Below are 26566 nucleotides of genomic sequence, written 5' to 3' on the forward strand. Positions count from 1 at the left end.
CAAGACCATGTAATTAAGGTTAACCACCAGGGTTGGGAGGAGTCTACATTGCATGCCTCCTGTTGAGACTCACTGGGAAAAATAAAGCATCATTTTGTGGTATTCCTACCGTCAGAGGGACTAGGCTGTAGGCCACCTTATTGAAAGTATGTGCTGTACTCTTTAAAACTGTCAAAAACATAAAAGATGGGGAACTGTTCAAATTAAAGGACTATTGGACATGAAGGACATGAAGATACATGACAGCTAAAGGTAAAATATATTCCTGGATAGTATTTTGGTCCAGAAAAGAAGAGAGACACTATTGGGACAGTGAGCAAAATTTGAACTGCCTCAGTGGATTTAATGTTAGTGTACCAAAATTGATTTTCTGATATGGAAGGTTTGCTTTTATGTAGGAGACTGTCCCTGTTCAGCAGAAAATACGCAAGAGTGTTTAGGAATCATGGAACATCACATCTGTAGGTCCTCTGTCGACCCTCAAAATGTCTAGAAAAAGACTAATAATAAGGAATATATGCATGCACGCGTGCATACACAGTGAGCAATTAAGCAATAAAATGTTAACTATATGAGAGCCTGGGTGAAAGTGACATTGAAATTCTTTGCACTGTTTTGGCAACTTTTCTGTACATTTACAATTATTTCAATACACACAGACACATACCACTCTTCATGGAAACATCTGAGGATATAGAATTACCAGAGCCAAATTTTAAAAATAAATTTTATTTCTGCTATAAACATTAAAATTATAAAAATTAAGAAAAGATCTCTTAAAGGTTGTGGTGTTATAATAAAAAAAAAAATTAGACCTATGGAACTATTAAGTAAGGCATTTCTCTCTGGATTTCTTCCCAGGTGAGGGCTATGAATGAATTTGCACTGAGCTAGCCATCCTACCCTGTGCATGAAATACTTTATGTAATAAGTGAGGCTTATTGAGTCTTCACTAGGGAACTGGATCACTCATGATACCTAGGCATGAAAGGTAAGTATAGGTGTCACCTCCTTAAACATAATTAATCACTGTCAATAAATAATGATAGTGTAGAGTGCCTGAGGGCAAACCCTTGTGTTCTAGTTCTTTTATTCACCTGGAATGCTTAACAGTGACCACTCTGAATTTCCTTAGTCCTTACAAGGAAGGGCATTCAAATGTGGTTGTTTTTTTTTTTGACTGATTTAAAATCTCAACTTCCTAAGGAAACATGGAAAAGATGCTCTTCAGTACTACAGAAAATACAATGGTACTGAGAATCAGAATTTAGTCATCTACATATACAAACAAGTTTGGAGGCCAAAAAAAGCTGTAATATTTAACTCTTTAGTTTGGGTTTCAAAGACCTCCACTAAATGACTTATATCCCAATAACTCTTTTCTCATTACTCGAAGAGACTCATTTCTAAATAGCTAATATGTTATCTCCAGTCAATTTATTTCTGATAGCATCCAATAATACAATCAAATGTATTGCTCACCCTCAAATTGATTTAGAGTCAAAGCAATCAGCATCCCAGATGGATTTTTTTTTGCAGAAATTGACAAAGCTGATTCTAAAATTCATATGGAAATTCAAGAGAGCCAGAATGGCAAACAATATTGAAAAAGAACATAGTTGGAGGACTCACACTTCCCAATTTCTAACTTACTACAAAGCTACTTTATCAAGTAATTAAGTACAGCTTAATCAATGCATAAGGATAAATGTATAGACAAATGGAATTGAGAACTCAAATAAAACTTTGTGTTTATGGTCAGTGATTTCTGGCAAGAGTGCTTGGACCACTCAACAGGGGAGAGAATAGTCTTTTCAACAAATGATGGTTGGATAACCATATATCCAAATTCAAAAGAAAGAAGTTGGACATCTCACCATATATAAAAATGAACTAAAAATGTCAAAGACCTAAATGTAAGAGCTAAAACAAATATTAGAAGACAACAATATGGGTAAATCATGTTATCCTTTCATTAGACAATGGTTTCTTGAACAGGACAGTGAAAGCACAAGTGACCAAAGAAGAAAAAATTGGACTTCATCAGAATTTCAAACTTTTGTGCATCAAAGGACACCATCAAAAACATAAAAAAGGGGCACCTGGCTGGCTCAGTTGGTGGAGGATGCAACTCTTGATCTTGGGGTTGTGAGTTTGAACCCCATGTTGGGTGTAGAGATTACTTTAAAAAAAAAAAAAAAGAGTTAAAAAAAGAAAAAGAGTAAAAAGGCTATCCACAGTACAGGAGAAAAATATTTGTAAATCTATATTGAGTGGATATAAAAATTTTGGTGTACTATGTTTTTCTATCTTAAAAAACTTCTGACTAGGAAGAGACTACCTCCTCCCTCATAAACCCATTCATTGAGCTGGCAAAAGTTCCAGCAAGGAGCATGGCTTTGATATGCAAACTAACCAATCCAGAGCCATACCTTCTATATCAGGCCCTCACCCCAGGAGGCAATTTTCCTCTGCCTTCATTATCCTGTGGCCAGGTATGAGGACATTAAAAGACCACTCATGTAGCCCAAATGCTACAAATTTACTCAAACTAGCCAATACTTAACTGTTTACCCTGTCCTGCTATGCCTTTCTAGAAACCCCAATAAAGGTCATGGCCTAAACATTCCCCTTGGTCTTCTGACCACCCTGGTGTCTTTCGCCTATGGCCCTGTGTGTGGCAGTGCCTCTTGTCTCCAGGATGTTTGAATATAATAGTTTTCCTGAGCCTCTCCTCTGTCTCCTCTAGTGGCTGCACCTAAACTGACCATTTCATAAATAGAGTACAAAATCATATAAGTGTCTACCCTACAGAATATATAAATAACCCTTACAACTCAACAATAAGGAGACAACCCAATTTTAAAATGGACAAAGTATTAAAAAAAAAATGGACAAAGTATTAGAAGACATTTTTCCAAAGATGATAATCCATATAGCCAATAAGCACAAGAAAATAGTCATTAGGGAAATGCACATCAATGCCACAAGGGGAGGTCACTTCACATCCACTAGGATGGCTATAATTAAAGAGACAGATAATGATAGTGTTGGGTTAGGATGAAGAGAAACTGGAAGGTGGGTTCACTGCTGGTAGGACTGTAAAACGGTGCAGCTGTCTTGGAAAACATTTTGGCAGATCTCCAAAAAGTTAAACATAAAGGTACTATGTGATCCAGCAATTCCACTCCTAGTTCTAAAGCCAAGAGAACTGAAAACACATGTCCACACAAAAACTTGTACATAAATGTTCACAGCTGCATTATTCATAAGACTCAAAAGGTGAAAACAACCCAAATGTCCATCAATTGATGCATGGACCAAAAAAAAAAAAAAAAATGTCCTTACAGTGGATTATTCAGCCATGAAACAGAATGAAGTACTTACCCACACTACAAGCAGATGAACCTTAAAAACAGTATGCTAACTGAAAGAAGCCAGACACAAAGGGCCACATACTGAATGATTCCATTCATATGAAAAGCCCAAAATAGGCAAATCCATAGAAACAAAGTGAACTGGTGATTGCCAGGGGCTGGACAGGAGGAGAAGGAATGAGGAGTGACTACTGGTAGGTCTAAAGTTTCTTTTTGGATGATGAAAATGTTCAAAATTGATTATGGTGATGACTGCACAAATTTGTGAATACGCTAAAAACCACTGAAGTGTACACTTTAAAATGGTGAATGGTATATGAATTATATCTCAATTTTCAGAAAGTTTAAAAATATACTGCTCCTATCTTTTCTTTCCTCAATACCTTACACCCCTTCTCGTATTTACCAAATTCCATCACTGTTACTTTTTCAACATCTACATCAAAACTGAACTTTTTCAATGAAACTATTTCAAAGTAATTAACATCCGTCTTAACTCATTGTCCTTCTACCCGGGTATCTTGCCTTCACCACAACTGTACAGAGAGAGGTCTATCTCCCTTAGAATAAGGTTGTATCTTATACCACCTTATATGCCCCTTGGTATTTACACAAAAACAATATTCCTTGAACTACAATTGATATTTACTGTTCTTCTCAATTCTTACTACACTCACCAATTCTGTATTAAATGTCTGCTTTGTGCTGGGGAGCTTCACACATAGAACTAATAGGGTTCTCATCCTCAACAGAATTTACCTAACATTTATAGGGTTTTTTCTATCTTAATATTTGTTTAGAATCCCCAATATATTACAAATCTTCTTTCTTGGTATTTCTCCTGACTACCTATTATAATGCTCAGTATACTCAATAAGTAATTGCATAGTAGTGGGGATAAACCAATGGGTTTTGTAATCATCCTGCTACACCACTGAGTGAGCTCCTGAACTACTCCAAGGAGCTAGGATCCAATTTTCCCAGAGATACTATAAGCTTCATTTACTAACTGAGCACCTCCTATTTGTCAAGCTTCACTTTCTTGAATCATGACTAAATTGTTACTAATTTTTAAAGTCTTTCATAATTTTTTTTTCAAAACCATGGAACAATGAAGATATTCAGGGAGTTTTAGTAGACCTAAAGGTAGGCTATATATTTTACGCATATAAACATATAATCCCTTTTTAAAAAGTTGCTACAGGCAATACTCATCTTTTCCTACATGAAAAGTTTAATGCTTATAAATATAGAATACCAATTTATGTAAAATAAGATGCAAATTACTCTTCTAGGTCCAAAGAGCTGAATCTTTAAAAAAGTAATACAGTTTTGACATACTACCAACTATAGTTGTCCAATGGACTACATGTGCTTTGGAAGGCAGAGTTTTGCAACTTTTTCTTTTATTCAGCTTTATTATGCAGACTTGGAAACTGCTGTGATTTTTTTATTCAATTTGGGATCCTGATTAGGATAAGAACAGTGCAAATTATGCCTTACAACCATTGCATTAGTACTACATCATTGTGATATGGCTTCAAATTGATTGTATACAGAGAAAAAAATAACATTGGAATTAAGGCAGTAACCACATGTGCAAACCAAGCACAATACCCTGACACGGTCCTTAGTAAAAAGCTCTTTTGTTTAGGTGATGGTTGATACTGCTGCATGCAGGTCAATCACTGAAGGATATACTTCATTTATTTAAAAAAAAAAAAAAAATCCCTCCTATTGGCCCACAATGGCCAGAAGAAGCTTTCGGTAATCTCCACTTGTGTCACTCGCAATCATTGTGCCCAGGGTCTTCTGATACATCTGACTGAAGGTCTGTTTTATTTGTACAAGATCAATCTGCATGCAAGAGATATTTTTGATATTAGAAAAAAGCTGTTAAAAGAAAACTGAAATTATAATTATTCTTTAATAGTGAAAAGAGCCTAATTATGATCAAAGCAGAGGGCAGAAAAAAACACCAAGTGACAAACATTTAGCAACTAGCATTCATACCACTGCTGGCATTACCCAGTGAAGGGTGGATTTGCTATTCTGTAAAAATACTGAAGAAGGGTGGTTCCAGTTTCATCTATTATCCTCAAAATACTGGTTATTTAAAAACCATTAAAAAAATAAAACCATTTGATAGGAAGGTTACTCTAAAAAACATAGAAAATAACAACTGTTGGAAAGGGTGTGGAGAAACTGGAACCCTTTTATCCTGCTGGTAGGAATGTAACAATGCAGCCGCTGTAGAAAAAGATTTGGTGATTCCTCAAAAAAATAAAACAGAGTGCCCGCTTCGGCAGCACATATATTAAAAAATAAAACAGAATTACCATATGATACTTCAGTTCTACTTCCAGGTATATACACAAAAGTGAAAAGCAAGGACTCAAGCAAATATTTGTACACCTGTGTTTACAGGAGCTGAAAGGTGGAAGCAATCCTAGTGTCCACTGACAGATGAGTAAGAGAAGGTGGTCTACACATACAGAGCAGTATTATTCAGCCTTAAAAAGAAATTCTGACACATGCTACAACATGGATAAGTCCTGAAAATGTTATGCTAAGTGAAAGAAGCCAGTCACAAATGGGTAAATACTGTATGATTTCACCTATACAAGGTACCTAGAGTAGTCAAATTCAGAGGAAGAGAAAGCAGAGGGGCTGCCATGGGCTGGGGAAAAAGGAGAATGGTGAATTATTATATAATGAGTATGGATTTTCAGTTTTACAAGGTAAAAAAGTTGTGGTGGTAATGGAGTACAACAATGTCAAGGTACAATTTAAGCCACTGGAAGGCATACTTTAAAGTGGTTAAAATGTGGGATGCCTGGGTGGCTCACTGTGTTAAGCCTCTGCCTTCAGCTCAGGTCATGGTCTCAGGGTCCTGGGATTGAGCCCCATGTCAGGCTCCCTGCTAAGCTCTCTGCTTAGCAGGGAGCCTGCTTGCCCCGCTCTCTCTGCCTACTTGTGATCTCTCTCTGAGTTAAATAAATAAATAAAACCTATAAATAAATAAATAAATAAATAAATAAAATGTTAAGTTTTATGTTGTATATATTTTATTGCGATTTAAAGAGATCATGCTTAGAAAACTTGGGTCTGAGTATAGATACACAAAGTTTTTTAAAAATACCATATGACTGTTGTCTTTTGAAAAATGATTTACCTTTTCTACCATAATTTAGTAGCATGTTTTCTTTCAAGTAAGGAAGAAGTGCAATAAATATAGAAAGTCAAAGAAAGGAAAGCATTTGAGGTATATTTAGGTAAAGAGAAAAAGGTTTTAAAAATAATTTTATAATTAGAAGGCATGCTAAATTTCAAGAATTTTTATATCCAATTGGATTAATTGGTCATACAATTTTTTACATTAGCAAAATGAAAAGATAAACATTTTCCAACTGGATATAAATCAGTATTCTCCACAGACCTTCTCAAGTAGGAAAATCTCTTGGCACAGTGATTTGTTTCCCCAACACAATCCTCTCTCACGGCATGAGGAGAGTGAACACTGTGCTTTATATAACCTCTACCAGAGGTGACAAAGGGAGAACATCCTTCCTAATTGTCAGCTGAGAAACCTTTAGGAAATCAACATTCAAAATCCATTTAAGATCAGGGGCACCTGGGTGGCACAGTTGGTTAAGCATGTCATTCTTCATTTTAGCTCAGGTCATGCTCTCAGGGTCCTGGGACAGAGCCCTCCATGGGCTCACACTCAGGTTGGGCGGGGGAATCTGCTTGAAGATTCTCTCCCTCTCCCCCATCCCCCTTGCGTTTTCTCTCTTTCTCTCTCCCTTTTTCTCCCCCTCAAATAAATCTTTAAAAAAAAAAAAAATCAAGTAGGATCAGATAAGAAAAGAAAGCCTCACCTCACTTCGAGTGACCACAATCCTGACCAGGGTGGAGTCATCTGTGCCGGCACCTTTCATAGAATAGTAGAGCCTCTCAGCAAAGAAGGCAGGGCGGTTCAGGGCACACTGCACTGCAAGTCAAAGATACTTCACATGTGATGCCTTGACAAGGTATCCATGCTCCAGCTTCATTTATCACTTCCAGCCTGCCTTTGATCCTTCCTTATAGTCACCTCAGAAATCTTGATTTTTCCTCAGCATTCATCCATCTTTCTAGCTGCATCAGCCAGGATACCTTTAATTCTAGAGGATTCCCTCTAGCCAACAAATCCCATGTTTTTCTCCATAGATGCAATAGCTTAGATTCTTTCCATTTTTTTTCCCCTTCAAGGGAGAAAATCTGTGACAATGGTGCCCTGGTAAATATCTTACTTAAAAGAAATAATGACTGAAATCTGAATTCTAGACATCAAATAAATCGTTTGGCTGACAGAAGGACAGGAGATACGTTCCAGTATAAAAAACAGATTTGTGGGGTGCCTGGGTGGCTCAGTGGGTTAAAGTCTCTGCCTTCAGCTCAGGTCATGATCCCAGGGTGCTGGGATCAAGCCCCGCTTTGGGCTCTCTGCTCAGCGGGGAGCCTGCTTCCCCCTCTCTCTCTGCCTCTCTGCCTACTTGTGATATCTGTCAAATAAATAAATAACCTTTAAAAAAATAAAAAATAAAAATAAAATAAAAGACAGATTTGAGTCGGGGCACCTGGGTGGCTCAGTGGGTTAAAGCCTCTGCCTTAGGCTCAGGTCATGATCTCAGGGTCCTGAGATCGAGCCCCACATCGGGCTCCCTGCTCAGCAGGAAGCCTGCTTCCCCCTCTCTCACCACCTGCCTCTCTGTCTACTTGTGATCTCTGTCAAATAAATAAATAAATAAAAATTTTTAAAATTATTTATTTGACAGAGAGAGAGAGAGAGAGAGGTGACAAGTAGGCAGAGAGGCAGGCAGAGAGAGTGGGGGGAAGCAAACTCCCTGCTGAGCAGATAGCCCGATACGGGACTCGATCCCAGGACCTCGAGATCATGCCCTGAGCCCAAGGCAGAGGCTTTAACCCACTGAGCCACCCAGGTGCCCTAAATAAATAAAATCTTTAAAAAAAAAAAAAAAACAGATTTGAGTCAAAATTTGAGAATGATAATAAGTCTGACATTTTCTCTTAGGAAAATTAACTTAGCAAAATCTCTTCCTGCAGATGGTAGAAATACACTAACTTTACATGACTGCTTTACCTACAATTACTACAGTACTATTTTAGGACACTCAATTGTTAATACCAATGTGTTAATAACAATCTCTTTAGTCATATGTTCTCCATGAGAATTAAATTTCCATTTCATTGGACATCTCAAAGAACACCAGAAAGTTTTTGTTTTTTATTATTATTTCAAAAGGGAAAGGGGTCTCATTGGATCCTATCTGAAAGGTGTTTTTTGAGGGGCACCTGGCTGGCTCAGTCAGTGGACTGTGTGACTCTTCATCTTGGGATTGTGAGTTCAAAGCCCATGTTGGGTGGAGAGATTATAAATAAACTTTTTTTTAAAAGGTGTTTTTGGGGGCACCTGGGTGATTCAGCCAAGTGTCTGCCTTCAACTCAGGTCATGATCTCAGGGTCCTGGGATTGAGCCCTGCATTGGGCTCCCTGCTCAGCAGGCAGTCTGCCTCTCTCTCTCTCTACCTCCCTCCCTTCCACCCACCTCCGCTCATGCTCTCTCAAATAAATAAATAAAATCTTAAAAAAAAAAAAAAAAAAACATTTTTTGGGGAGCTCAAATTGAGGTTTTGTGTGGTCACACTTGTAGTTCCTTAAGGCTTTCCCATGCACTTCAATGGAAACGCTACATCTACTGTAATTCTTGCTCAGTCTTCATGAAAGGCATACAGAATGAAGACCAAGTAATTCCAAATAACCCTTTCTGATCACACCACCACCATTCATAGGGAACTACATATATAAAAACATAGGACTGGCTCAGCCTCTGCCTAAGCAGATTCCCAGGAGGCTATATTAATTTCATCACTTAATGGAAACAACTATTCAAAGCTTTTTCATCTACAAACAAAACAAAGCAAAACATAAAAGTATCTTACAGATGGTCTTTAAACCTCTTTCAACATTTCCAGAAAATTCACGGGCAACACTACTTAGCAAATCTCGATTAGCCACCTGCAAACAAGAAGTATAGGGGTTAAAATATTTTCACAACCTAAAACTGAAGCCAAATCTTCAAAAGAAAAGCTCATACCCTGGAATAAGCCTCCACAGTAGCTTTCAGTTGAGGAAAGCTTCTTGTGGCGAGAATCATGTTAAAGCAGGATTCATCTGTTCCTAGTCTTCCCTCACCAGCTTGATAGAGACGCTGAGCATCTTCCTGAGCCAACTGGTGGTTAACATTCTGGTTCTCATCACGGTTTCCCTGCAAGAGAGGAAGACAAGAATTGGAAAACATGATACAAGTTCTACTGAAAATTTTTTTAACAATCTAGTCACTTTTGGGGGCGCCTGGGTGGCTCAATGGGTTAAGTCTCTGCCTTCGGCTCAGGTCATAATCTCAGGGTCCTGGGATCGAGCCCCACATTGGGCTCTCTGCTCAGCAGGGAGCCTGCTTCCCCCTTTCTTTCTGCCTGCCTCTCTGCCTACTTGTGATGAAATCTTTAAAAAAATCTAGTCACTTTTGGACTTAAAGGACAATTTATTGAAGATCAATGCATAAAGTTTGTCATGTATATCTTCATTCCCAATGTCATGTATATCTTCATCCTCCCCCCGCCAAAAAAAAAACAAAAAGAAAAACATCTCTAGGGGCAACTGGGTGGCTCAGTCTGCCTTCGGCTCAGGTCAGGATCCTGAGGTCCTGGATCGAGCCCCACATAAGGCTCAGCAGGGAGCCTGCTTCCTCCTCTCTCTCTGCCTGCTTCTCTGCCTACTTGCAATCTCTGTCAAATAAATAAATAAAATATTAAAAACAAAAAAACAAGACAAAACAAAAAACCTAATTTAAAAAAAAAGAAAAATATCTCTACTAGGAGATATAAACTACCACTCAAGTGAAGAAATTATAATTTTCCTTAGCTGAGATTTAAGATCAATATGTGTTATACTGAGTTCCAGTTTGCTTTCATTCATGCAGCTAAAAGCTGAAGAGCACTTGTTTTGTGTGAGGCTCTGTTAGTCAGGGTTCTCCAGAGAAAGTGAACCAACAGGATGTGCTAGGTGGTAGGGACACAAGAAAGACAAGGTCCCTGCTCTCAAGAATTTAAGCCATGGCGCCTGGGTGGCTCAGTGGGTTAAGCCACTGCCTTCGGCTCAGGTCATGATCTCAGGGTCCTGGGATCGAGTCCCGCATCGGGCTCTCTGCTCAGCGGGGAGCCTGCTTCCCTCTCTCTCTGCCTCTCTGCCTACTTGTGATCTCTCTGTCAAATAAATAAATAAAATCTTTAAAAAAAAAAAAAAAAAGAATTTAAGCCAAGGGAGGGAATATATAATATGGAGGCTTCGTGAACCTCCTTTCCTTCAGCCAAGTGTAATGATACATCATGTAAATTCTGACTGTATACATACAAGGGCCACACGAACTTTTCAGAAGAAGCTATAAATAACTCAAGTTCTGCTAGACTGTGCCAATCTGTATACCAAACTCTTCTGTGAGAAGAGGAAGGAGAGAGCTGGAAAGGGAGCTCTGGGTCTGAGCAAGAGCTAAGCTTAGATGGGCATTTGGTTTCTCTCAAAAATAGAAACACAAATCCAAAAGAAGGAAAGGCTGCCCTCTAGAGTCTCCAAGCCTGTCTGTGGAACAAAATAGAAAGAGGTGTTCCTGAAGGTGAGATGCTATATCTGTAAGACCACTGGGCACAAGGAATATACAAAGCATATTCTAAAAGGGAGACTATAGATAGGACATGAAAGATGTTCAGGAAAAACTCTCCAGATGACTGCCTTTGGACTCAAACACAGAACACCAATCTCATTTTCCTGGGAAGCCATTCCTCTGCTCACTCCCTGAAAGAGGTCCCTTTACTTCGTAAAGTAGCCAGGCTTTGAATTCTGCATAAAGAAACTCAGCACCTCATATAAAGTCTTAATAATCACTTAATAATACTAAAAAATGAGTGTTACGTCTCTATTCCTGCTTTTGTCTTCTTCTTGTGTTTCTTCTTGTTGTCGTTTTTAAATGCCAATCTACTCTCCTACTGTTATTCCATCATAGGTAAATTCAATTTCTTCCCAACCATTTGCTTTCTTTTCTCATGTCCACATCCACTGACTCTGGTGTACCGTATCCTGCCACTATCTCCCTTTGCTCTGAAGAGCATGTCGTCTACTCTCAGATCTCTCAGGACTGTCCAACCTTATGTACTAGCAGGAAAGCCACAGACTCCTGATACTGAATCAGTTTGCTGGTCTTCTGCATCATTTCTTTCAAATAAACCTTGATCATCTCATCTATAAGTATGTTTAAAATCATTCCAAATACTCTATTTGGAGAATTTTCTGTCACTTCTCCAGCACATCTGGGAAATCAGAATAAGGAAGGTGCTCATCACCACATTGCTGTGAAGTCCGAGAAATATTTCTGCATTTCTGGCTCTCCTCACAGTTTTCACTTCCTCTAGCACTTTCGTGACGGTTGTGCATATTTTCAGTTGATGGTCCAATTTAACTGACAGTACAATGCTAAGCTTAAAGTACAAAATTTCATCCCCAGCCTAAAATACAGAGCCTCAAGTTGATTTCTGATTCCATATAACTTTAAAGAAGTTTATTTTTTTTTAAATTTTATTTATTTATTTGACCCAGAGAGAAATCACAAGTAGGCAGAGAGGCAGGCAGAGAGAGAGAGAGGGAAGCAGGCTCTCCACCAAGCAGAGAGCCTGATGCGGGGCTCGATCCCAGGATGCTGAGATCATGACCTGAGCCGAAGGCAGAGGCTCAACCCACTGAGCCACCCAGGCACCCTAAAGAAGTTAACTTTTAATCCCTTACAAAAGCCAGATCTGCAGAAATAAGTCTCAATTGTGACTACAAAGAAATTTGTACGTTGGATTCTGTGTTGCCCCTCGTAACGATGGCAAGATTCCGAGTGAGTTAAATACTAAAAGTAATAAGGAATGCTCACTGGTCATAGAAAGTGAAGAATGTTCTATCAACGTACATTCATGGTATACTCACCTGGCACATGGATACCAGTAAACGTTCAAAATGCCCAGATGTATCTGACCTAATATCCTTTTCAAGGTCTTGTCCGAATTCTGACTGATAACATCTGACAATTTCTCGGATTTCCTGATTTGTTCTCGTGCACAAAATTTCAATCAATACACGTTCCTGAGTTCCTGCTCCCTGTGTGAAATGAAGAAAGGGAGAATTATACAAAAGAAAAACAAATTTAAAAAAGAAATAAAAAAAAAAAAAACTGCTGGAAGTAATTAAATCTTAGACTATTCCACCGAATACTTCTTTGGCCTCCAGACCTGCAAAGCTCTCTATATTCAGATGATATGATATAATGTATTGATTTAGCTGTCACTGTAAATTCAAAACTGCCATAATTTGTGGGGTTTTACATTTGAAATAGGATAAAATATACAAAGTGAGGCGAACGTGATAACCACTACACTACGGAAACTAAAATATACAAAGTAAATGACACACAGTACCTTCATTGCATTCCGTAAACTCCAGGCATCATAATATGTAGGTGGCATGAATAGGGCAAGGATCAGTTCTTCCATATTTCCACTTAACTCTGATTTAAGGTCTTTGATTAAATCCTGTTTAATTACAAATACAAACTAAGTATGTGTGTTCTCCAATTTTACTGCCTAGATTTTTTTAAGAAAAATATGGAAAATGGAATTGAGTTGCTTTATGAAAGCCTAAAATTTCAAATTTGAATAGTATATACTAAAAACAATATATACGTTTAGAGTTTGTTACACTCATGCAAATTAATTTTTCAATAATTAACTTTTTAAAAAATTTATTTATTTATTTGACAGAGAGACAGTGAAAGAGAGAACACAAGCAGGGGCAGTAGGTGAGGGAGAAGCAGGCTCCTGGCTGAGCAGGGAGCCTGACTCTGGGCTTGATCCCAGGACCCTGGGAAGATGACCTGAGCGGAAGGCAGACGCTTAACGACAGAGCCACCCAGGCACCCCTATTTTTTTAATTTAAAAATCAATTAATTAGCATAGTGTATTATTAGTTTCAGAAGTAGAGTTTAGTGATTCATCAGTTGCATACAACACCCAGTACTTATTACATCAAGCTCCCTTTTTGATGTCATCCATCACCCAGTTACCCCATTCCCCCATCCCCTCCCTTCCAGCAACCCTCAGTTTGTTTCCTATAGTTAAGAGTCGCTTATGATGGTTTGTCTCCCTCTCTGATTTTACCTTATTTTTCCTTCCCTTATGCTCATCTGTGTTGTTTTTTAAATCCCACACGTGAGTGAAATCATATGGTATTTGTCATTCTCTGACTGACTTTGGCTTAGGTCATGGTCTCAGGGTCCTGGGATTGAGCCCCACATCGAGCTCTCAGCTCAGCAGGGAGACTGCCTCCCCCTCTCTCTCTGCCTGCCTCTCTGCCTACTTGTGATCTCTGTCAAATAAATAAATAAAATATTTTAAATTAATTAATTAATCAGTTTTTTAAAAAAACCAGGAAGCCAAGAGAAAAGGTGGCTGGGCACAAAACAAACAAACAAACAACAAAAACAAAAAACCAAAAACAAACACAAGCTATGAATTTAGTTTTAATTCGAAACTGATATAGGAGAAACTTCAGGACAGCACAGCATAGGATATATATTAACTAAAGAGATTCATAACAAGGAAAATAATTTTGTTAGTGAAGTGAATCTGATGTGGAACTGTAAGGAAATCTATAGTTTGTGTCACTTAATCAGCTTTAAGACTAAAGAAGTGGACCTGGGCTAGGCAGAGAGAGTAAGGCAGAGTAGAATAGGTGAAGTGGGACAAACCAATGAACCTCTATTCCCATTCTGACAAAAGTAAACCGGATCCAGAGAATGTTAGGAAATTTTAGGACTTCTATCTAAATGGAAAAATAATGCTATCCAGCTTTCCCCTTCATATCTCAGAAGCAATAGCGCTTTTTAGCCCTAGAATCTTGCTGGATTTTGTCACTGACCATCCATTCAGGAAATATTTATTAAGTGGCTATTTGTTACTACTCTTGTACTTGGTGCTGCAAATGCCCAGATGAAGAGGACATGGTTTGTCTGAGGGGAGCTCACTGCTGCAGGGAGTAGGCAAGGAGATCAGTTATGGCAGAGGTTTTACAAAATGCGACTGTACCGCCGTGAAAATGGCAACAAAACTCTGCCCTGAGAAAAGAGAGAAACTTCACAGAGTAGTTGATGCAAGCTAAATCCTAAAGAAGGTGCTTGCCATGAAGAAAAAAAAAAAAAAGGAAGCGTTGTACTAGGCCTAGAGAACAATGTATACGAAGCACAGTGTTATGAAAGACCGGGATGTGTGCAGGGAATGACAAAAAGTTGCATGCATCCTAATACAAGGTATGTTTAGAGGGAGGGAGAGGAGTGGAAGAGGATGCCAAACACCAAGAAAAAGCAGGGGCTGTATAAAAAGTCCTTGAATCCCACTGTAAAGAGAAGCCTGAGAACCAAACTGTTTTTCTATTATGCTATTTATCTATCTACCTATTTTATATATAAATTTATCTACTATCAGTTATGCTATTATGGCCATAATCTACTTTCTACTGAGCATCTATCATATATCAGACATCATCTGAGGTACAAGTAGGACTATGAGATCAAGGACTACTCCAAAATTAGAAAGGCTTTTAAGAGAAATAGTGAACACACCACTCCTGGGGTGTCTGAAATCTAGTCGTCTCTACTATGCACCACCAGCACTAATAAAGATAGTATCCAACCCAACATAAATGTAAGTCTACAGGCCACTGTCTGTGGCCAGAAAAGAAAAAAATACATGTACCTTGCCATACATGGTCTTAAAAGCTGCTTTAATTTTTTGCCTCTGATCATTGGAACGGTTGGCCACAACGTCCACAATTGCTTGCTCATCTGTCCCTGAAAGAACCATACATGTTTAAGTAAGGATGAATTCTGTCCTGGGTATTCCTTGACAACATCTCTTAGACGCTTACAAGGTGCCTGGTGCCAGACTACACTGAGTCATGTGCACAGGTGGACACATAAATTTGATTTGTAATATAAAGCTTATTTGTACGTTAGATTCAATCAATCAAAATTATAAATAAGATTAAAAACCTGTTTTCCTTACCAAAACCTTTCATTGCTTTACGAAGAATTTCTGCATCTCTCATGGCATCAAAGTTGGCAGCTGGTCGGACTGTTCCTTGAGTTCCCTGAGTCATCGCAGCAGGCTGAAACACAAGGCACAAAATCCAACTCAGTTATTGTGCTAATCATTTCAAAATATAAAAATACATCGGGGCACCTGGATGGCTCAGTCGGTTAAGTGCCTGCCTTCAGCTCATGTCAGGATCCCGGAGTCCCAGAACTGAGCCCCAAATCTGGCGCCCTGCTCGGTGGGGTGTCTGCTTCTCCCTCTCCCTCGGCCTCTCCCCCTCCTCCGGCTCACTTTCTCTTGCACGCTCTCAAATAAATAACATTTATTTATAAAGTCAGGACTTTATAAATTAGTTATAAAGTCAGGACTCTCTGCTGTCAAGAAGACAACTTAAAACTTTCCCAGTCAACACTCTTAGTCGAGGCCATGTTTAAGTTTTAGGACAAAGGAAATGAGTATTTTATTATAAAGGCTCATTCTGGAGCAGGCAAGAAAGACCTATTCTCTTCCTGCCAAAAGACAGCTAAGTGCCAAACTTTTAGGAGAGAAGAAAGGAAGAAAGTCAAGCTTGTGAAAATTGCCAAAATCTTCCTGAGTCTTGATTTTATTCTTAGTAGAACAGGAGGAAAAAAGATATCGATCCCTGGATAGTGTGAAATGAGCAGCAGTGTTTGATTTAAAGACAATAATATAATAAGGGTTTTAGTTAAGTAGACCTTGTGCTGCCCAATGAGGTTTTGGACAAGCAATATAATTTTTTTTAAAGATTTACTTGAGAGCACACAAGCAATGGGGAGGGACAGAGGGAGAAGCTGATTCCCCGCTGAGGAGGGAACCTGATGCAGGGCTCAATTCCAGCACCCTGATGTCATGATGAGCTGAAGCAGACGCTTAACTGACCAAGCCACCCAGGTGCCCCCAGGCAATATAAGTTTGACAGTATCTCCGATTTCTTCTACAGGCCCTCATTATCAAAGACGAAATAAAATGTTTTATAATAAGAAAGCACAAAATTAAAGGGAACAATGATCGGAGATTCTGGGAGGTAGAATATTCTTCATTGATGACATAGGAAATAAACCAGAAAGCAAAATAGGGACTGTATTTTAAAAATACAAATCGATGGGGAAATTTAAAAAATCATTATAACAAATGTCATGGTAGTAACTGCTTCCAGAGAGAATCATCAATGGATGCTAAAATTATTAAAAGTATGATGAAACCAAGGTATTTGCATAGTTTGTAACAGTATAGTAGAAAACCTGGCAGATCCAAGTGATCAAAATCAATCATTTCCAGTAACAGAATAAGCCTCCTGATATATAATGCACTGGGGATCCAAGATCATTTCTGTGATATTCCCTCCAAAATGGCAAAACCTGGGGCGCCTGGGTGGCTCAGTGGGTTAAAGCCTCTGCCTTCAGCTCAGGTCATGATCCAGGGGTCCTGGGATCGAGCCCCGCATCGGGCTCTCTGCTCAGCGGGGAGCCTGCTTCCCTTCCTCTCTCTCTGCCTGCCTCTCTGCCTATCGGCGATCTCTGTCAAATAAATAAATAAAATCTTAAAACAAAACAAAACAAAACAAAATGGCAAAACCTAACCTTAGTCATGAGAAAGTATGAGACAAACCCAAACCAAGGAATTTTCTACAAAATAACTGGTAGTAGTAGTAACACTCTTTAAAAGTGTGAAGGTCATGAACAATAAAAACTGAAGAATTGTGTCACATTAAAGGAAACTTAAGGGGCGCCGAAGTGGCTCAGTGGGTTAAGCCTCTGCCTTCGGCTCAGGTCATTATCCCAGGGTCCTGGGATCGAGTCCCGCATCGGGCTCTCTGCTCAGGGGTGAGCCTGCTTCCCTTTCTCTCTCTGCCTGCTGCTCTGCCTACTTGTGATCTCTCTCTCTGTCAAATAAATAAAATCTTTAAAAAAATAAAAAAAAGGAAACTTAAGAGGGGTGCCTGGCTGGTTCAGTCAGTAGAGCATGTGACTCTTGATCTCAGGGTCACGAGTTTGAGACCCATGTGGGGCAGAGAGACTATTAAAAAATAATAAAATAAAAATGGGGGGAAAAAAAGGAAACTTAATAGACATGGTGATAAATGCAATATTTCATACTGGATTTGATCCGGAACCAGAAAAGGAGGGCATTATTGGGATAACTGGTAAAACCTGAATAAGGTCTATAAGCTGGGTTACAGTATTATATCATCGTTATTTCCTGATTTTGATCACTGTGTTGTGTTTATGTAGGAAGTTAATATTGGAAGATCTGGGTAAAGGGTATACAGGAATTCTATGTACAATTTTTAAAAAATTTGTCAGAGAGGGACGCCTGGGTGGCTCAGTTGGTTAAGCAGCTGCCTTCGGCTCAGGTCATGATCCCAGCATCCTGGGATCGAGTCCTACATCGGGCTCCTTGCTTGGCAGGGAGCCTGCTTCTCCCTCTGCCTGCCATTCTGTCTGCCTGTGCTCGCTCGCTCTCCTCTCTCTCTCTGACAAATAAATAAAATCTTAAAAAAAAAAAAAATTTTGTCAGAGAGAGCAAATGAGCACAAGCAGGAGAAGCTGCAGGCAGAGGCAGAACCAAGCTCCCCACCGTGCAAGGAGCTCGACCTGGGACTCGATCCCAGGACCCCAGGATCACGAACTGAGCCGAAGGCAGACACACAATCAACTGAGCCACCCAGGCATCCCTACATTTTTGTTACAAGATTTTAATTATTTATCTGACACAGAGAGAGAGAGAGAGAGAGAGAGAGAATGAACACAAGCAGGAGAGCAGCAGGGAGAGGGAGAAGCGGCTCCCAGGGGAGCAGGAAGCTCAAAGCAGGGCTTGATCCCAGGACTCTAGGATCATGACCTGAGCTGAAGGCAGACACTTAGCTGACTGAGCTACCCAGAATCCCCCTATATACAATCTTTATAACTTTTTTTTAAGTCTGAAATTATTTGAAAATTTAAAAATACACAGCTAGGAAACAATTCAATAGTTTTCTTAAACTATTCAAATCAGGGCCTAAGAGAGATGGGATGAAGTGAGATGACATCCCACCACGGTTTCTTAAAACTGAATTTTTTTTTAAGGATTTTATTTATTTATTTGACAGAGATCACAAGTAGGCAGAGAGGCAGGCAGAGAGAGAGGGGGAAGCAGACTCCCCACTGAGCAGAGAGCCCAATGCGGGGCTCAATGCCAGGACCCTGGTATCATGACCTGAGCCGAAGGCAGAGGCTTTAACCCACTGAGTCACCCAGGTGCCCCAAAACTGAATTTTAATAATATATTTTATTCAACTCATTATCTCTAAAATGTAATTTAAAGATGTATTCAACATGACTGCAAAATGTAAAATGACTCCATTGCTTTTTAGGCAACTGAAACTGCATTTAAAGTTATACTCACTGAATACAGCAATATGCCAGCAACTACAGGAGCGAAGTAAAAGGGGATAAAGGGAACAAACCATCTTTTAGCAAACATTTGTAGGGTCAGTAATTTCTCACACTTACCTATATTCTCAAACGAACATTTTTTTCTAACAACCATCCTGTACTCTGAAGTTTCTAAGCCAGGAATATAAGCAAGGAACTAACAAATACTTGTATAGTGGTTTTAAGAAAAAACTGAAACCATTATCAACTCCAAATATTCAAGTATAAATTTTTTTTTCAACATAAGCCTTTACATGAGTCTAAGCAAGTTTCCTTTGATGTAACCACCTTCATTAAAACCTAAGTATGGCAAAAAGCCTTTGTTTATAATACACTGGACTAGGCAGTAAGAGAAACTAACCCTCAACATGTACTATTTGATGAGTCTCATTTTCTGTTATCCTCTTCTTTCTCAAAAAAACAAACAAAAACCGGGATGTCTGGGTGAACAGTCGGTTAAGCATCTGACTCTTGGTTTCGGCTCAGATGGTGATCGCAGTGTCGTGAGAGCAAGCACAGAGTCCACTTGAATTTCTCTTTCCCTCTCCCTCTGCCCCTACCCCTGCACTGTGGGGGCTCTCTCTCTCAAATGGGTGCCTGGGTGGTGTAGTGGTTTGGCGCAGGTTTGGCTCAGGTCATGATCTTGGGGTCATAAGATCAAGCCCCAGGTCAAGCTCCCCACATAGCATGCAATCCGCTTAATACTCTCTGCCACTCCCCACCACATGTGCATGTGTGCATGTGCTCTCTAAAATCAATCAATCAATCAATCTTAAAAAAAATAAATTTTGGGGCGTCTGGGTGGCTTAGTTGTTAAGCACCTGCCTTCAGCTCAGGCAGGTCATAATGCCAGGGTCCTGGGATCAAGCCCCAATCAGGTTCCCTGCTTGGTGGGAAGCCTGCTTCTCTCTCTGCCACTCCCCCTGCTTGTGTTCCCTCTCTCACTGTCTGTCAAATAAATAAATAAAATCTTTTAACACATAAATAAATAAAATCTTTTAAAAAAACTACTCCATTTTTCATCTGTAGGAAAAAATGGAATTGTCTTATTCTATGTTAAAAGTCTACATTTGAAGTGAATCTTCATCAAAAATACTATCCTTCAGCCATTACACAGAATAAAGGAAATCAGGGTCTATGTTCTAGAGGTCAAAACTCAAACTAGGGAAAATTTCTCAGCACAGCAAAGCCCACACTATCTGCCACCAAAAATTCCACCCTTCGACATTCATTTGATGCCAACCTTCCTGCTGAAAAACAAAATTTGGGTCAATCAGGAAAGGTCACCTGACCCAAATGCCCAACCAAGACAGAAATTTTCATCTTCCTACACACACACACACACACACACACACACCCTCTACATGAGGACTTTCGGTGACAGGGAGCTCTCTCCTCACAAGGTAGCCTGCTCCACTTCCATGTAAAAGATTTTCCAAAATCTACCACTCAGTAAACTTCCACCTACTGGTTTTAGCTCTATCTTAAGGTAATAATTGTTACACAGGAGTTGCACGTGTATGTGTGTTTCATTTTTAGTGTCTTATGTTTGAAAATCTTTTATATTCAGTCATAAAATGTTTCTAAAAGTATGAGCATGCTTAAGCTAAAATAAAATTAAAATTCTCATACATTACTAAAAGTTATAGATTTATAATAAATCTAAAGTTTTATAAATAAGTAATTTATTTATATATATATAAATATAAAGTTATAGATTTATAATATGATTAATGATCAACTTCAATTAAAAAAGGATCAAAAAAGATTAAAAAAGGATCAAAATCGGGGTGCCTGGGTGGCTCAGTGGGTTAAGCCTCTGCCTTTGGCTCAGGTCATGATCTCAGGGTCCTGGGATCGAGCCCAGCATCGGGCTCTCTGCTCAGCGGTGAGCCTGCTTCCTCCTCTCTCTGCCTGCCTCTCTGCTTACTTGTAATCTCTCTCTCTCTCTCTGTCAAATGAATAAATAAAATCTTTAAAAAGAAAAGAAAAAAAAAAGGATCAAAAGTAATTCTCTATGTGCTTTGGAGGAATATCATTTACAGTATCAGCCAACAGTACCATGTGACAGGGAGACCACTGGTCTGAGAGTCAGAAGAGCTAGATCTAGTCTTAGCCTTGTCTTTCACTAGCTGTGTGGCTCTGGACAAGTTTCTTAATCTCTCTGGAGCTCAAATATCTTAAATCAAGAAAGTAAACCAGAAAACAGCTAACATGTTTCACTTCTAACACTGTAACTCCCCTCCCAGCCCAGCTTTAAAAAAGCTTGAAAATGATAGATCTTTATGAATAAATGGTACGTTAATAAATAAGAAAATCAAGATAAAGAGAAGCATAAAAGTATACTGCTTGTGTTCCTGGTAACTTGCATAGGATATAAAAGAATTAACAAGGCAATTAAAAACTAAACAGTATTAAAATAAAGGGCTATACAGAGATGGGGCAAAAATTTGATACGTGGGAGACCTCCCAGGACTATTGAGGAATCAATTCAACAAACATTTATTGGCTACGATGGTTAAAGCCTTGTCAAGCACTACAAGGACAAAATGATAAATCAGATATAGTTGAGTCCTCAAGGAAGTTGTGAGAGACAAATACATGAGAAATCAGAAAGTAATGAAGGCACATACAGGATACCTAGTAATTAGTGAACATTAGAAAACCTTACTCACTTCACTGTTATAATCCAAAGAAACAGGAGAGAAAACAGGATAGGAAGGAAAGGATTCTGTATTGATCTGAAAAAAGAGTAGAACATTATGAGGGTAAAAAGAGAAAACAAATCCACACTTTCTCAAACACTGCCAGAAATACCAATTACTCAGTCACGCAAGTTCATAGTTTTAACTGTCAGCAAGGGGAGAAGAAAAAGAAAACCAATATCAAGAACCCAAGTGAATCTCTATGGAAAAGTTATGAGTATCATCACCTGTGGGAAGAGACCTATGCTTGTCTTCTTAAAATCAGGACACACAGCAAAAGATGGACCGAAGTGAGCAATGTGTCTACCAGCGCAAAGATTAGAATCTTAAGTGACTATAATAAACCATCTCCTCTGCTTCTTGGAAATCTCTAATGTCAGCAAAGGAGTGGTGCCCTTCTTTGGCATTATCCAATTAAATTGGATGAAATATAAAGACAGGAGCAGAAATACCTGACTTGGGTAAGGAGCTTGTCCTCCAGGATACTGAGAAGGCATCTGTCCTCCAGGAAAGCCACCTACACATTAAAAAAAAAAAAAAAACAGGTCTTAAAGGACTTAATTTTTCAAAACGGCATTGACTACTGTGAATATGGAAAAGATATGAGAACATTCACACCATGTTAATTACTAGGATAAACTTTTTATTTTTTTAAGATTTCATTTATTTATTTGACAGACTGACACAGTGAGAGGGAACACAAGCAGGGGGAGCAGTAAAGGGAGAAGCAGGCTCCCCGCTGAGCAGGGAGCCTGATGCAGGGCTCAATCCCAGGACCCCAGGATCATGACCAGAGCCCAAGGCAGATGCTTAACGACTGAGCCACGCAGGCACCCCAGGACAAACTTTTTAATATTACAGTTCACTGAACTGAAAACCAACTTTGGTGGGGCGCCTGGGATTAGTGATTGCCTTTGGCTCAAGTCATGATCCCAGGGTCCTGGGATTGAGCCCCACATCTGGCTCCCTGCTCAGAGAGGAGCCTGCCTTTTTCTCTCCTTCCACCTGCTACTCCGCCTGCTTGTGCTATATCAAATAAATAAAAATTCTAAAAAAACAGAAAGAATATCAACTTTGGTCATAAGAACCTTTTAAAATATTTCATGTTCTACACAATTTAACAAATAATTCTTTTTTTTTTTTTCTTTAAACACTCAAAGCAAACTAAATTCTGATTCCATCTGGAAAGAATGTCAGGACATAGTTCTGAGAGTTTAGGAATGGTATAGGAGTGAGCAGAGAAGCTTCTAAACGTTTTGCTTTTTTGGCTTTGGAACAGATATTTTGTAATTGAAAAAGTGGGTACTTATTTCCATCTTACTGATTAAAATTTTCCAACAAATTAGTCCATTTCACAAAACCATGTATTTAAAATTATTTATAGAAGTACTTAGAATAAAGTTTACTGAAGACTATCCCAAACATAAACTAAGTTCTCTCAATGGCAACTGTAAGATTTAAGACAGCATACTATTATTTATCTCTGGATAGTTGGTACCTACCAGGTAGTGGGACCTGTGCTGGGCTGCCACCATAAGACTGTGAGGGTGGCTGTGGATAGCCAGAAAAGCCTGCTCCACCTGGTGGGGCGCCAAACCCTTGACCTGGAGGAACTAGAAAAAAGAATAAATATAATGACAGTTCTTATGATTGAAGAGTCAACTTTAGGAAAATATCTACTAAGAACAGTGGGAAAAAATAGGCTATTAATGCTATAACAGCAGTCTCTTCTGGTCTAAATTCAACTTATCAATTCCTTCTCCATTACAAAATTTTTATTTCATTCATTTGCATAAATAACTTATAATACAGAAGTGCTAAGCTTTTTTACCTTTTAACAAAGCTATCTTAAAGATCACAAACATGCTAACTGAACTGAACTTAACCAGTTCTTAAGATTACAAATAATCAACATGATGCCTTGGTAGCTCAGTCAGTTAAGTGTCTGCCTTCAACTCAGGTCTTGATCCTGGGGTCCTGGGATCAAGTCCCACACTAGGCTCCTTGTTCAGCAAGGAGTCTGCTTCTCCTTCTGCCTGCCACTCCCCCTGCTTGTTCTCTCAATCTCTCTCTCCGACAAATAAATAAATAAAATCTTAAAAAAAAAATAACCAAGCAAACTGTTATATACTGGTCCTTTTTCTACCATGAGATTTATTCTTTTTTCACAACAGAATTTTTAAGACTGTTTCCAGCTTTCATACTCCCTAAGAACCTTTATCCCTCTATCTTGCCAGCTAGGTTCTTACTGTCTTCGATAGAAAGTAGGCTAAGAGCATCTCTGACCCCATACAAAAAAGGCAACCCAAATCATCACTAATGCCACAACCCATTACTCACCTCCTGGATAGGATGGAGCTCCCCCTGGTGGTGGGGCACCAGGATAACCTCCGGGGGCTGGATAACCTCCAGGGGCTGGGTAGCCTCCAGCTCCAGGGTAGCCACTACTTGGGGCTGGGGGGTAGGCACCTCCTCCCACTGGAGGAAAGCCACTAGGATAAGGATACTGACCAGGAGGGGGAAAAGAGGACTCCTGACCTGCAGGCTGCAAAAATAAGAAAATTTTTCAAATGAATGTGATCACACAAAAATATGACCCACCTAAAAAAAAAAGAAACAGCAGTAATTGTTAAGGTCTAGATTTTCTTTTACACCTTAAAAATCCCACTAAAAGTCTCAGTATCTTCTACTAGTTTACCAGTATACAGTTTGTCAGGACACTTGCTTGTCAGAACTCAGTTAAATTTTATTTAAATTCAGTGTCAGGCAAGAGGGGTCTGTTTCTCTATTGGGGAGTAAGAACTAGACTCTCTACAAACCTCAAGGCTTCCAGAAAAACTAATAAAGCTCATCAGTGTCTTCATTTTTCTAGCACCTGGAAATATGAGAAAGATACAGCTCTCTACCCTAAAGAGAATTCACAGCTATCTTGTAACACACCTGAACCTGTTGCATAATAGAAGAAAAAAAAAAAGAAGAAGAAGAAAACTGACCTGAGTCATACATAGGGTGTGACATTTTGGAGCCCAGTTCAGACTAGACAATGTCTGAGAGTGGCAGAGACTGTCACATATTCACCGAACTTTCTCCTCTGGCCATAAAGCTAGACTACGTTTCCCAGACTCCCCTGCAGTTAAGTAGAATATGACTGAGTATTGGTTAATGAGCAGAGACAGAAGTGATATACACCACTTCCAGCCTGGCCCCTAAAAACCTGTGCAATCCTCTATATGCTCTCATCCTCTTTTCCTTCATTGGCCAAATGGAAGCAGAGAATCCAGGGGAGGACTCTATGGCACTAGAGGATGGAAGAGCCAGTGTGTGGAAGGGGCCTGGGAACTTGAGAGACTACATGGACTAAAGCCTCCTCGATTCCTCGATTCCTCGATTCCTCCCACCCTCCCACCTTCCCACCTTCCCACCACTGATTTCTAGGAACTAAAGTAGTAAGAGATGAGTTTTTATTGTGTAAAGTCACTTAGAGGTTGGGGCTGTCGTTTCAGAAATTAGCCCACACTGACAAAATGGTGGCCAGAGTCCAGTTCAGGATATAGGGGCCTGGGAACATAGTCATAATTCTCATCACTTCTATGATAAATTCAGGAGAGCTATTTATTCATTTTACATAAGGACTCATACATTCTCATTAACCTGCATAGGCCTCTCTTTGTATTCTCCCAGAGTTAGAAAGAAGCCTTACACAGTTAGGGAGTATAAAATTGAAATGCATAATTCTCACTTAAATGTCTCAGCGGTGAGTTTAGTCCTCACAGTCCAGACATCAACAAGGCAGAACCTAGTAGCACATTTATGAAATGAACTTCAAATACTCAGTCTCAGAAATACAAATCCAGGGACCTTTAATCTACTGCAATTTGCTGAGTCAAGCCCTTCTTAATTATTTTAAACCTCCTAACACAAAGGTTAAAAACCAGTGACTCATGGGATGGATTTAACTTACATATATGTGTTATTGGCTCATACAACATTTAACTTTTAAAAAAATTAATTTTCCACTTTAAAAAGATGAGGCAATTTCACATCAAATCCACATCTCAGGTTTTACTTGAAGAAATGGAGTATTAGCAACACTGAGTCAGCCTCCCACCATGGCTCAGGCTACAGCTGAGTAGCTGCTGGCTTTCCTAAGTGAGGCAAGTGGCCTCTCATTCGTCCATAATACCCACCCAACACACTTCTTCTACTAAGTACCTCTGGGCAATTGAGATTATGATCCCTGCTCCAGCATACCTGTAAGATTTGTCATGGGCTAGTCTTACACAGTGCTGGTTCCAAGTACACAAGCTATGTGACTCTTTAAAGTGGCAATACTTACAGGATATCCAGGGAAAGGTGGGTAGCCTGTTGGAGGATAGCCTGGGTATGACATTCTGTAACAATAAAAAAAGTCCTCTGTAATTTTTTTTATAAGGGTTAAGTCCTTTGAAGATATATATTGTCATACAGTTTTATACAAAATATATCTTCTTTCAAAAGAGTCTGTCAGGCATTCAATAGGTAGATAGTATAAGCAAAGTTTGTAAAATGCTTCTTCATTTCACCATTCACACCAGTAGAGTCAATAAAGCATAGTAAATGTTCCAACTTCATTCTCCTCATACCACACAATCTGTCATATCTGAATACTACCAGTACTATTTGTGGAATACTACCAGTACTATTATTTGTGGAATATTTACAGAGTATCTTTTAAGCCGAATAATTTTTCACTTATATTTATTTTATGATTACTTCATATATCACTTCCATAAATGGAAAACTTATGATAGTTTCTTGAGAAGGTAACA

At 39.1% G+C, this 26566-nt stretch overlaps 1 protein-coding gene across 5 annotated transcripts in view; it reads right to left on the reverse strand.

Moving 5' to 3' along the window:
* Positions 1–919: 919 nt before the first annotated feature.
* Positions 920–26566, reverse strand: part of LOC125084660 (annexin A7) — a 46661-nt gene continuing 21014 nt past the window's right edge. For 3 of the 5 annotated variants that reach the window (XM_047702281.1, XM_047702279.1, XM_047702282.1), the window contains 13 exons: positions 26095–26149; positions 24099–24303; positions 23261–23371; positions 22211–22275; positions 21729–21794; positions 15590–15692; positions 15281–15375; positions 12950–13063; positions 12462–12632; positions 9538–9708; positions 9383–9458; positions 7259–7371; positions 920–5234 (listed from right to left, as the gene is read on the reverse strand). In XM_047702281.1, coding sequence (XP_047558237.1) covers positions 5112–5234; positions 7259–7371; positions 9383–9458; positions 9538–9708; positions 12462–12632; positions 12950–13063; positions 15281–15375; positions 15590–15692; positions 21729–21794; positions 22211–22275; positions 23261–23371; positions 24099–24303; positions 26095–26149 — 1468 coding nt within the window. In that variant the 3' untranslated portion in view covers positions 920–5111. Of the gene's footprint in view, positions 5235–7258; positions 7372–9382; positions 9459–9537; positions 9709–12461; positions 12633–12949; positions 13064–15280; positions 15376–15589; positions 15693–21728; positions 21795–22210; positions 22276–23260; positions 23372–24098; positions 24304–24751; positions 25132–26094; positions 26150–26566 lie in introns of those variants that run through there. The other 2 variants (XM_047702283.1, XM_047702280.1) reach the window with 2 other exon arrangements.

This window comes from Lutra lutra, chromosome 14 (assembly GCF_902655055.1).
Source record: "Lutra lutra chromosome 14, mLutLut1.2, whole genome shotgun sequence".
In the NCBI taxonomy this organism is placed as follows: Eukaryota; Metazoa; Chordata; class Mammalia; order Carnivora; family Mustelidae; genus Lutra; species Lutra lutra.